Below are 13,269 nucleotides of genomic sequence, written 5' to 3' on the forward strand. Positions count from 1 at the left end.
ATGTCTGCAGGTGCGGGAATGGAAGGAGCAGGGCAGCAAGACCTTCATGTGTACAGGGCGCCCTGGCTGGCTCACCGTCTCACTGCGGGTCGGGAAGTACAAGAAGACACACAAGAACATCATGATCAACCTGATGGACATCCTGGAGGTGGACACCAAGAAACAGGTGAGAGTGGCATGGTTCCCTGGCTCTGGGAGTGGGTGGGACACTGCCCCTGGTGCAAATGACTCACGGGGAGGTGATTTTAGCCAAAGGTGTCTCAGAGTGGACAGGACCAAGGCCCTTGGTCATCACAGAAGACTCTGCCCACCATTGCCATCCTCTAGAGCCGCACAGCTTTGGAAGAGAATGGTCATAGCCCCATCTCACAGGTGGGCAAAATGAGAGCTCAAGGGGATTCTTTGATTATCTGCAATTCTACAGGAAGACAGGGATGGGGAAATCATGGGCAAAAATGATAGACAAAAATGAACCTATTTACCTCTTCCCAGTAAGGAAGTGTGCTGGTAAAAATTGGGCTGTGGAGGTGGCTCAGAGGGTGGGCCTCATTCCAAGCTTTCTGGGGACCCACTTGTTAATAGCCTTAGATGTGTGCATACTCTTTGGCCTATCTAGTATTTCTACTTCTTGAAACCAGGCTCGAGAAAAAGGGAAATAAACTTAAATCAAAAACAACCCAGAGAGAGAGATTGTATCACAGCTTTGTTTTTAATCAAAGACAGCACAATATCGAATAGTAGTGAGTTGTTAAATATGGTATATCCACGTGATGGCATTTTGTTGTGACACCTTGGCCAAGTTGCTTTATTTCCCTGTGCCTTTTTTTCCATAACAGCTTTCTTGACATATACTTGACATACAATAAACTGCACGTAAAATGTACAATTGATAATAAATTTTGACATATGTATGCCCCTGTGAAACCATTACTGCAATCAAGACAATGAACCATCACCCCAAAAGTTTCTTCATGCCACTTTGTAATCCCTTCCTCAAGTTCCTCCCTGCCTCTTTTCCCCACATCCCTAAGCAAATAATGACCTGCTTTGCATCACTATAGATTGGTTTGTATTTAGAGTTTTATATAAATAGAATCATGCATTATGTACTCTCTTTTATTTCGTCTGGCTTCTTTCACTCAGCGTAATTCTGAGATTCATCCATGTTGAAGCATGTATCAGAAGTACATTTTGTTTTTATCTATATTTTATATTTATATATATCACAGTTTGTTTATTCTTTCACTTATTGACGGATATTTGGGTTGTTTCCAGTTTGGGGCTGTTACAAGTAAAGTGGCAAGGAGCATTTGTATATAGTCATTGGGTGGACATATGCTCTTTTTTCTTTTGGGTAAATACCCGGCAGTGGAATAGCTGGGTCATATGGTAGGTGTATGGTTAACTTTTTAAGAAACTGCCAAATTATTTTCCGAGGTAGTTGTAGCATTTACATTCCCGCAAGTATCCAGTTGTTCCATATCATCGTAAACTTGGTATGGTTAGTCTTAATTTTAGCCATTCAGTTGGTGTATAGTAGGTATCTCAGTGTGGTTTTAACTTGCATTTTCCTAATGACTAATGAATGATATTGGGCATCTTTTCACGTGCATATTTGCCCTTTGTATATCTTTGGTGAAGTACTTGTTCAAGTCTTTTGCTAAAATTTTTAATTGGGTTGTTTGTTTTCTTACTAGAAACAAGACCTTCATCATATATACAATTTGTAAATATTTTCTCCCAGGCTTTGGCTTGTCTTTTGAAAACCAGAAATTTTTAATTTTGATGAAGTCAGATTTAGTAATTTCTTTTATAGCTTGTGCTTTTGACATTTTATTTAAGAAATCTTGCCCTACTCCATGTCATAAAGGTTTTCTCTTCCGTTTTCTTCCAGCAGTATTATATTTTTTAGGGTTTACATTTAGAACTATGATCTATTTTGAGTTAATTTTTGCATATGATGTGAGATATGGGTCCAAAAATTTTTTTTTGCATGTGGATTTCCAATTGTCCCAGCCTCTTTTGTTGAAAAGACAATCCTTTCTCTACTGAATTGCCTTTGCACCTTTGTTGAAATCAGTTGTCCATATACACAGGTCTGTTTCTGGACTCTGCTGTTCTATTGATCTATTCGCCCATCTGTATGCCAAGAACACACTGTCTTGATTACTGTAGCTTTATAATAATAAGTCCAAAAGAATGAGTTGGGAAGTATTCCTTCCTTTTCATTTTTCTGAAGGAATTTATGTAGAATTTGTATTATTTCTTTAATAATTAGTGGAATTAACCAGTGAAGCCATCTGGGCCTGGAGTTCTGTTTGTGAGCAAGTTTTTAACTACAAGTTAATTTTTTTTAATAGACATAGGGCTCCTCAATTTATTTGTTTCTTCTCAGTGAGCTTTGGCAGTTTGTGTCTCTAAAGGTATTTGTCCATTTCACTAAGTTGTATAATTGATTGACATAAAGTTATTCATAATATTCCCTTACTGTCCTGTGAACATCTGTAGAATCTATAGTGATGCTGGTCATTTTGTGTCTGCTTTCTTTTCTTCCTGAGCAGTCTGGCTAGAGGTTAATCAGTTTTACTATCTCAGAGAACTAGCTTTTGGTTTCATCGATTGTTGTCTCTTTTTGTTTGTTTGTTTTCTATTTCATTGACTTCTACTTTGATCTTTGTTAATTTCTTTCTTTTGCTGACTTTGGGTTTAATTTTACTCTTCTTTGTCTAGTTTTTTAAGGTGACAGCTGAGGCCATTGACTTAAACCTTTCTTTTTTTTTTTAATATAGATGTTTAGTGCTATAAATTTCCACCTAAGCACGGTTTTACAGCCATCCCCAAATCTGATGTCTTACCTTTTCATTTTCATTCAGTTCAGACTACTTTCTGGTTTCCTTTTTGATACCTGCTTTGACCCAGAGGTTTTTTAGAAGTATGTTATTTAGTTTCCAAATATTTGGGATTTTCCAGTGATCTTTCTGTTACTGATTTCTAATTTAATTTAGTTGTCAGAAAACATACTTTATATGATTAGAATGCTTTTCAACTTATTGAGAAATACTTTATGGCCCAGAATATGGTCTACTTGGTAAATGTTCCTTGTGCTTTTATTTTATTTTTTAAAAAAATTTATTTATTTATTTATTTATTTATTTATGGCTGTGTTGGGTCTTCGTTTCTGTGCGAGGGCTTTCTCTAGCTGCGGCAAGTGGGGGCCACTCTTCATCGCAGTGCGCAGGCTTCTCACCATCGCGGCCTCTCTTGTTGCAGGGCACAGGCTCCAGACGCGCAGGCTCAGCAATTGTGGCTCACGGGCCTAGTCGCTCCGCGGCATGTGGGATCTTCCCAGACCAGGGCTCGAACCCGTGTCCCCTGCATTGGCAGGCAGATTCTCAACCACTGTGCCACCAGGGAAGCCCCCTTGTGCCTTTAAAAAAAATGTGTATTCTGCTGTTTTGGGGTGATGTGTACTGTAAGTGTCAATTAGGTCAAGTTGGTTGATAGTGTTTTTCAAGTCTTCTATATCCGTATGAATTTTCTCTTTACTTATTCCATCAATTCTTGAAAGGGGGATATTGAAATCTGCCTGTGATTGTTTATATCTCTTGCACTTCTTTCAGTTTTTGCTTCATGTAATTTGAAGCTCTGTTATTAGGTATATAAATGTTTGGGATTTTTATGTCCTCTTGATTAATTGATCTCTTTTTTTAAAAAAATAAATTTATTTATTTATTTATTTTTGGCTGCGTTGGGTCTTCATTGCTGCGTGTGGGTTTTCTCTAGTTGTGGTGAGCAGGGGCTACTCTTTGTTGCGGTGCGTGGGCTTCTCAGTGTGGTGGCTTCTCTTGTTGCGGAGCACAGGCTCTAGGCATGCAGGCTTCAGTAGTTGCAGCATGCAAGCTCTAGAGCGCAGGCTCAGTAGTTGTGGTGCACAGGCTTAGTTGCTCCGTGGCATGTGCGATCTTCCCGGACCAGGGCTCGAACCCATGTCCCCTGCATTGGCAGGCGGATTCTTAACCACTGTGCCACCAGGGAAGCCCAATTGATCTCTTTATCGTTGTGAAATGACCTTTTTTAAAAATTTATTTTATTGAAGTATAGTTGATTTACAATGTGTTAATTTCTGCTGTACAGCAAAGTGATTCAATTATACATATATATTCTTTTTCATATTCTTTTCCATTATGATTTATTACAGGATATTGAATATAGTTCTCTGTGCTGTACAGGACCTTGTTGTTTATCCATTCTATATAGTATAATTGTTTGCATCTGCTAATCCCAAACTCCCTATCCATTCCCCCCGCCCACCCCCTTGGCAACCACAAGTCTGTTCTCTATATCTGTGAGTCTTTCTGTTTCGTAGATAAGTACATTTGTGTCATTTTTTTTGTTGACGTATAGTTGATTTTCAATGTTGTGTTAATTTCTGCTGTACAGCAAAGTGATTCAGTTATACATATATGTATTCTTTTTCATATTCTTTTCCATTATGGTTTATCACAGGATATTGACTATAGTTCCCTGTGCTATACAGTAGGGCTTGTTGTTTATCCATCCTATGTATAATAGTTTGCATCTGCTAATCCCAAACTCCCAATCTTTCCCTCCCTCACCCCACCTCCCCCTTGGCAACCACAAGTCTGTTCTTTATGTTTGTGAATCTGTTTGTTTAGTAGACATGTTCATTTGTGTCGTAGTTTAGATTCCACATATAAATGATATCATATGGTATTTGTCTTTCTCTCTCTGACTTACTTCGCTTAGTATGATAATCTCTAGGTCCATCCATGTTGCTGCAAATGGCATTATTTCATTCTTTTTTATGGCTGAGTAATATTGCAATGTATATATATACCACATCTTCTTTATCCATTCATCGTCAGTGGATATTTAGGTTGTTTCTATGTCTTGGCTATTGTAAATAGTGCTGCTATGAACATAGGGGTGCATGTATCTGTGAAATGACCTTTTCTATTACTAGTTATATTCTTTGCCCAGAAATCTACTTTGTCTGATATTAATGAAGCCACTCCAGCATTTTTTGACTAAGTGGTGACATGGTGTATCTTTTTCCATCATTTTCCTTTTAATCTGTTTTTATCTTTCTAGTTAAAGTGTTTCTTGTAGGCAGCATATAATTAGGTCTTGCTTTTTTATCCAATCTGACAATTTCTGCCTTTTAATTCAGATTTAAGACCATTTACATTTAATGTTATTATTGACACAGTTTGGTTTAAATTTGTTGCCTTACTCTTTGTTTTCTATTTGTCTCATTTGTTCTTTGTTCCTTTTTTCTTTTTTTCTGTCTGCTTTTGGATTACTAAACAATTTTTATGATTCTGTCTTAGCTCTTTTGTTGACTTACTAGCTATAAGCCTTTGTTTTGTTATTTTAGCAGTTGTTTTAGGATTTATGGTATACACTTTCCTTGTCACACTCTACCTTCAAGTGATGGTATCCCATTTCATATACAGTATAAGAATCTTAGAATAATATGCTCCCATTTCTCTTCTTTCCACCTTTGTGCTATTGCTGTCATCCTTTTACTTTTATATATGTTATAAATCCCACACTACATTATTGTTGTTATTAATAGTTATCTTTTAAAGAAATTTAAATAGTAAGAAAAATCTTATATACTTACCCATATAGTTACCATTTCTTCATTCCATTTTGTAGATTTGTATTTCCATCTGTTTCATTTTCCTTCTGCCTGAAGAACCTCCTTTGACATTTCTTATATGGTGATTTTTCTGGTGATGAATCTTTCAGCTGTTGTATATCTGAAATAATTTATTTTGTCTTCATTTCTTTTCCAACTTGTGTTGTGGTAAGATACACGTAACAATTACCATCTTAACCATTTTTAAGTGTGCAGTTCAGTGGTATTAAATATATGCACCTTGTCATTCATCCATCACCACCACCCATCCCCATAACTCTTTTCTTGTAAAACTGAAACTCTATATCCATTAAACAATAACTCCCCATTCTTCCCTCCCCCTAGACCCTGGCAACCATATTCTACTATCTGTTTCTATGATTTTGACCACTCTAAGTAACTCATGTAAATGGAATCATACAGGATTTGTCTTTTTGTGACTGGCTTATTTCACTTAGCATAATGTCTTCAAGATTCATCCATGCTGTAGCATATTGCAGAATTTTCTTCCTTTTTAAGGCTGAATAATATTCCATTGTATGTATATACCACATTTTGCTTATCCACTCATTCATCCATGGACACTTGGGCTGCTTCTATGTTTTAGCTATTGTGAATAATGCTGCTATGAACATGGGTGTACACATAGCATTTCAAGACGCTGCTTTCAGTTATTTTGGGTATATACCCAGAAGTGGAATTGCTGGATCACATGGTAGTTCTATTTTGAAGTTTTTGAGGAACAGCCGTGCTGTTTTGCATAGTGGCTGCACCATTTTAACATCCCCACCAAAAGTGCACAAGGGTTTTAATTTTTCCAAATCCTCACCAACACTGGTTATTTTCTGTTTTTGTTTTGTTTTTAATAATATCCATCCTAATGGGTATGAGGTTGCCTTCATTTTTGAAAGATATTTTCAGTGGGCATGGAACTCCAGGTTGACGGTTTTTTTCCTTCAGTACTTTAAAGATGCTCCAGTGTCAACTTTTTTTTTTTTTTTTTTAATAAATTTATTTATTTATTTATTTTATTTTTGGCTGCGTTGAGTCTTTGTTGCTGCGTGCGGGCTTTCTCTAGTTGCAAGCAGGGGCTACTCTTCGTTGCAGTGCCAGGGCTTCTCATTGTGGTGGCTTCTCTTGTTGCAGAGCACAGGCTCTAGGCGCATGGGCTTCAGTAGTTGTGGCACACAGGCTCAGTAGTTGTGGCTCCTGGGCTCTAGAGCTTAGTTGCTCTGTGGCATGTGGGATCTTCCCGGACCAGGGCGTGAACCCGTGTCCCCTGCGTTGCCAGGCAGATTCTCAACCACTGCATCACTAGGGAAGCCCTCCAGTGTCTTCTTGCTTGCATTATTTCTAACAAGAAATCTCTCATCCTTATCTTTGTTCCTCTGTATGTAACTTATCTTTTTCCTCTGGCTGCTTTTAAGATCTTATCTTTATAACTAGTTTTGAGCAATTATTACAGTGTGCTGTGGTATAGTTTTCTTCATAATTCTTGTGCTCGGGAGTCACATAATTTTTCATCAAATTTGAAATTTTGGGGGTCATTATTTCTTCAAATATTTTTCTTTCCCTTACTCTCTCTCCTTTGAGGACTGCTATTACACATATGTTGGGCCACTTGAAGTAGTTCCACAGCTCAGCTCACTGATATGCTGTTCATTAAAGGTTTTTTTCCTCTGTGTGTTTCATCTTGGATAGTTTCTATTGCTGTGTATTTAAATTCATCACTCTTCTTCTGCAGTGTCTAATTTGCTGTCAGTTCCAACCAGTGTATTTTTCATCTCTAACACTGTGGTTTTCATTTCTAGAAGTTTGATTTGGATCCTTTTACTGCCTTTTAAATGTCTGTACTTAACTTTCTGAACATAGAGAATACAGTATTAATAATTATTTTAATGTCCTTGTTTGCTGATTTTAATATCTGTGTCAATTCTGGGTCTGTTTTATCAAAACAGATTGATTGATTATTCTCCTCATTACGGGTTGAATCTTCCTGCCTCTTTGCATGCCTGGTGAACTTTGATTGGATTCTAGGCATCATGAATTTTACCTTGTGTGGGGTGCTGGATACTTTTGTATCCCTGTAAACCTTAGTGAGCGTCGTTCTAAGATAGAGCCGAGTTACTGAGAAACAGTTTGATCCTGTTTTGTGTTGATTTTTCAGGTGGGGCTGGAGCAGCATGTAATCTAGGGGCAATTATTCCCTGCTGCTCAGGCAAGAATATTCTGAGTACTCTACCCAGTGCCCTGGGAGTCATGAAGTTTTCCAGTCTGGCTTGTGGGAACAGATACTATTTCCTGCCCTGTGTGAGCCCCTGGCACTGTTACCTGCCAGGCTCTTCCCCTGGCCTCAGCCTCTGGTAGTTTGGTCCTGTGTGTGCACCAATCAGTACTCAGTTGAATACTCAATGGGCACTCTTCGCAGTACTTCAGAGTTTTCTCTCTGCAGTTCTCTCCTCTCCAGTACTCTGTCCTGCAGACTCTATTCACCTTGGTCTTCTAGGGCCCTCGACTCAGAGTCCACTGGGCTCTCCCTTCCTGCACCGCCTAGCTCCAGGCAGTTAGCTGGGGAATTCATAGAGCTCACCCTGTTTGTTTGCTGTCAGAAATCATTAACTTCGCTGCCTGATGTTTACTTTGTTGAAAACTCCTGTTTCATATATTTTGTCCTTTTTTTCTCCAGGCAGCAGGTTAAACTGGTTCTTTTTGCTCCATCTTGACTGAAAGCAGAAGTCCTCCTGATGGTGTATTCGTATGTCCATTAAAAATCATGGTTTTTTTTTTAAGTGTAAACTTTTTTTTTTTATTATGTGTAACGTAGGCAAAATTATTTAAGTCAATAAATTTTTAAGGATTTCCTTCTACTGCCGGTCGGTCACCTTAGTTCCTCCAATGTTTGGTCATAATCTTCAAGATAGCCCTTTCAAAAAGAATTTTTGCTCAATACACAGTTGTCTTGTCAGTCAGTCCACAATTCTTTTAGTTGGGCTTCTTTGATCTACAGTGGAATATGGACACACTACAAAATTCCCCACCTGTAATCTTTGGGATCTGATTTCCCCAAGCAGTTTACTTTAGGACTGTGTTTAGGGTCAGAGGGGATGAATCTTCCTGGTTCTGAATTTTACACATCCTAGAAAAAGAGAAGCATTAGTTCCTATTGAAGATTATGTCAAGTTGAACAGTATGAGAAACTACAGGAATACTGTATCGGTAGAAATACCAGATCTAACATGCACAAAGCCAAGAAAACCAATGATGCCAGATACTGAATTAATATTGCCCTGTCCTTTGAACAAAAATCATGTTTTCCAGGAACATTTAATGACAAGGGATCATGTCACAGTATAGCATTAAATTTTTTTTAAGAAGTCTGTGTTATGTGTGTTTGCATTTGTGGCCGTGTGTGTGTGTGTGTGTGTGTGTGTGTGTTGTATTAAAACATAAAAATAGCAATATAGATATGCATGGGAAAAGACTGAAAGGAGATATACTCCAGTATTAACATTGATAACTTGGAAGAACTAGGATTAATGATTTTTGTCTTCTTCGTATATGCTGTTTCTTCCAAATAAATGAGTATTTCTTCTTCTAGAAGAAAAATAAACTAAGTATTAAGTATAAAGGTATTTGAAAGAACAAGATTAAACACTATCTAACCCAGCACCAGAAACCCCATTCACTGTAACTAAAGGTGGTGGAATGCTCTGGAAAGAGGCTGTAAAGCCCATATAGGAATCCCCATGTTGATTGTTTGGGAAGGTCTGGGGTAACACCTTCTGCAGACAGAAGCCCCCATTAGGCCTGGCAGCCTCCTTGTGACCCAGGGTCTCTCTTCTGTGTCAACAGATTGTCCGCGTGGAGCCCTTGGTGACCATGGGTCAGGTGACTGCCCTGCTGACCTCCATTGGCTGGACTCTGCCTGTGTTGCCCGAGTTGGATGACCTCACAGTGGGTGAGAACTCAGACAGTCCTAGCGTCAGAGCTGAGGAACCTCGGCCCACCTTCCGTCAGGTTCAGGAGTCACCACTGTCCCATCTGTGACGGATCTCACCCTGTCTCTGCTCGTCCAGCACCAAAGACAGGGCACTCACTGCCTGTCAGTCCATGTCTGAACAGCTTACGTTATCAGAATGCACTTTTCAATCGCTGGTTGGAACCTGCTTCCCTGTGACTTGCATCCATTGCTCCAGTTCTGCCCCGTGGAACACACAGAATAAGTCTAGTCTCTCCTTCCCGTAGGATTCAAGGTCCCAGAGCCTTTTCTTCTCCAGGGGAAACACTTTCAGGGCCTTTAACTGTTCCCAAGGGACACGGCTTCCCCCACCCAACCAACCCTCCTTTCATCAATGTCCCTGTTGAAATGAATGTGCACAGGTTTCTAGGTTGGGTCTGGCCAGAGGTGATTGTGCAAGCGCCCTTGATGGGGTCTCCCACCCGTCTTCCACCTCTAAGCAAGCCCTCACGCCCACATCTTAGGCCCTCCTTCTCTCTCCTGCTCTCTACATCCACAGAGATGGGAAATCTCCCCTAAGATCTGCCAGCCCTGTCATGCCTCCTTCATGCTGTGAGTTTCCCCAGCTCCAGCAAGGTGTCCTTTTCCCAACTCTCCCCAACCCCCTTCCAGCTCTGCCTGGCTAATGCACATGTCTCTGCAGGGGGATTGATCATGGGCACGGGCATCGAGTCTTCATCCCACAAGTATGGCCTGTTCCAGCACATCTGCACTGCCTACGAGCTGGTCCTGGCCGATGGCAGCTTTGTGCGATGCACACCGGTGAGTTCAGAGATGGGGGATGCCTCCACCAGCCTGCTCTGGGCATTAAGGACCCCTGGGAGGTGGCTCCCCTGGGGGTGCTTCGTTTCAAAAATACCTGTCCAGTCTGGGTCTGTATCCATAATAATAACAGAGATTTATGTAGCCCCTAATATGTGCTCAGATACTGTTGTAAATGCCTCATGTATATTAAGGCATTTAATTGTTAAACAACTTTATGAGGTGGGTACTATTATTAGACACATTTTACAGATAGGAAACTAAAGCACAGAGAGGTTAATAAACTTGCCCAAGATCACACAGCTAGTAAATCCCACACGGCTGGGATTCAACCCCAGCTTATCGGGCTCCCAAGTCAATGCCCTTAGCAATTCATGTAACCATACTGTCTTGAAGTCAGGCCCAGGCATCAACATTCGATGCCAGTGGTGAGGTGTAACTAACAGTAGTAATAAGAGGGGCTGTTTTGGAGAAATAAAAGGCAATTCCACGGCCCAAAGTAGGATGCAGACAGTTAAGGAGCAGGACAGGATTGAAACTTTAGATAAACTCACATCTCTCTGAGCATATCTAAGGAGCCCCTGGGATGGGAGGAACAGTGTGATCCTTTAGAAGTGAATGTTCCTGAGAGCCACCAGAGTTGTTGGCCTCACAGAGTCCAGGGCAGGACTCCAGGCTTGAGAGCTCTGGTCTGGACAAGATAGACCTCTTTCAGGATTCACACCAGTTCAGCACATTTCCCGAAACGCTCTCTGGGCCCTGCCTTCTAACCTGTTTATTATGAGCAGAGAAAGGAGACAGGCATTCATGAATTACTTCCCTTCTCTGAGGTCCAGTTTCCTCATCTGGCAAATGCGTTGTCAGGAGGAGAAAGTAGATGCCGTATGTTAAGCTCCTAGCACAGAGCCGGGTGTGCGGCAGACACCTGGTTATTACTGCTGTGAGCTGACAGTGTGATCAGGCGGTGGCCCAGATGGGCATCGGGTGGCCCACGTCTGCTGTTCCAGAGACTTCTGCCAGCCTGCTGCAGAGCTCCCCTGCTCCAGCACGGCCCTCACCCCACCACCTCGCTGCACCCACCACACCAGCACCAAGGGCGTTCAGCGTGAGCAGAGACCACGCGGGGCTGTTCTCTCCGTAAAGCCTGGACAAGGCTACACTTCTTCACAAGGAACTTTATTAGAATCAAAGAAGCTGCCTTAGAACGGCCAGATGAAAAGTTGTTTGTCTCCGAGATAAATACCAAAACAAGAAAATGATGAGGTTAGAAGGAGGATCGCTGGATCAGGTGTCAGGCGGCCTTGCCTGAGGCCAACATCGCTGCACTGACTTGGGGGGAAGCCTTGGGTGAGCCATTGTCACCTCTTGGAGCCTCACTCTCCTTCCCCATTCAAGCAGGAATGTTAATGCTCTCCCTGGACTGTGGGTGGGGGAGAGGGGAGTTCACAGCTAATGGAATAGGAAAGGCTTTGTAAGTTTCAGTAATGGCCCATTTTAATGTTCCCTGGCTACCTTGACACTCATTAAGTGTTCATCTCTCTCTAGCCTGGCCTGGGACCCCTGGCCCTTGGTCCCTCATTTTAGGACTCTGGGCAGAGCTGGTCCTGGCCTCTTCCTGGGTCGCCTGTGGTCCAGGGGCTGTGCCCAGTTGGAGGAGAGAGGATGCACTCTCCCTAAGCATCCCTGATCCAGAGGGCAGTGTAAGGTCAAATGTCATGCTGAAGCTGCAGGGGGAGGACTGAGGCCCAGAAAGTGCAGTTGCGAGGTCCTTGTTCAGGTTGACACAGATAGTGCCAGGACAGGGATTTAGACCAGGCCCTGGGTCCTCTGCGCCCCACTGATGACTCGCTGCAGCGCGGGGTTTGGGGGTCAAACATTCAGCATGTGTCCACTCCGCCTCACAGTTGGAAAACTCAGACCTGTTCTACGCCGTGCCCTGGTCCTGCGGGACCCTGGGCTTCCTGGTGGCCGCCGAAATCCGCATCATCCCTGCCAAGAAGTACATCAAGCTGCGGTTTGAGCCGGTGTGCGGCCTGGAGGCCATCTGTGACAAGTTCACCCGTGAGTCCCAGCGGCAGGAGAACCACTTTGTGGAAGGGCTGCTCTACTCCCTGGAGGAGGCCGTAATCATGACGGGGGTCATGACGGACGAGGCAGAGCCTGGCAAGGTAGGCCCGGAGGAGGAGGGCCTGGATGGGCTGGGATGGAGCCTGATTCCCCACCCTGACCCTGGCAGCCACCCTCTTTGAGGCTGCGACCTGGGTCAGCCCACCTGGGCAGCAGGATCTATAGTCGGCCGTCTTAGGCTGTGACCGAAGTATCCATTTACTCTGCCCCTACCATCTGCCAGGTACGTGTGTGTCTCTTGATAGGCGTAATCTTTGATCCTCACAGTAACCCCATTTTATAGATGAAGAAACCAAGAGGCCATGTAAACTTCCACAAGATGACAAAGCCAAGATTTGAGTAATTGATTTGATGCCTCAGAATCCAGATTCACACCCCTTCAGCGTACGCTGTGTAATTTTTAATAGCCGTGCTTTCTCCATTGAGAAAGGATTTGTGCTTATTATGAGAGGCTTGGAAAGTGTACAGAAGTAAAAGGAAAGAAAAGACTCCACCTATAAATATGACCCAATCCAGCTCTTGCTAATGTGTTTGATAGATTTATTTCCTCTCTTTTCGATGCACAGATTTTTTTAAAGCTTTTACAAAAGTAGTATAACAATGTTGAAATATATAAAGAAAAAGTTAAAGTGCATCTCTTCACCCAAGCATGCTCCCAGGGTAACCACTTGTAACACTGCACTCTTCAAGGCCTGTG

General features: G+C 42.0%; 1 protein-coding gene across 2 annotated transcripts in view; it reads left to right on the forward strand.

Moving 5' to 3' along the window:
* DHCR24 (24-dehydrocholesterol reductase) overlaps positions 1-13,269 on the forward strand; it is a 36,390-nt gene that overhangs the window by 5,114 nt on the left and 18,007 nt on the right. Inside the window, exons 2-5 of one of the 2 annotated variants that reach the window (XM_082430011.1) lie at positions 11-166; positions 9,518-9,623; positions 10,327-10,445; positions 12,350-12,613. In XM_082430011.1, coding sequence (XP_082286137.1) covers positions 11-166; positions 9,518-9,623; positions 10,327-10,445; positions 12,350-12,613 — 645 coding nt within the window. The remainder of the gene's footprint in view (positions 1-10; positions 167-9,517; positions 9,624-10,326; positions 10,446-12,349; positions 12,614-13,269) is intronic. The other variant, XM_082430012.1, reaches the window with a different exon arrangement.

Source organism: Balaenoptera physalus (genome assembly GCF_965194825.1).
Source record: "Balaenoptera physalus genome assembly, chromosome: 1".
In the NCBI taxonomy this organism is placed as follows: domain Eukaryota; kingdom Metazoa; phylum Chordata; class Mammalia; order Artiodactyla; family Balaenopteridae; genus Balaenoptera; species Balaenoptera physalus.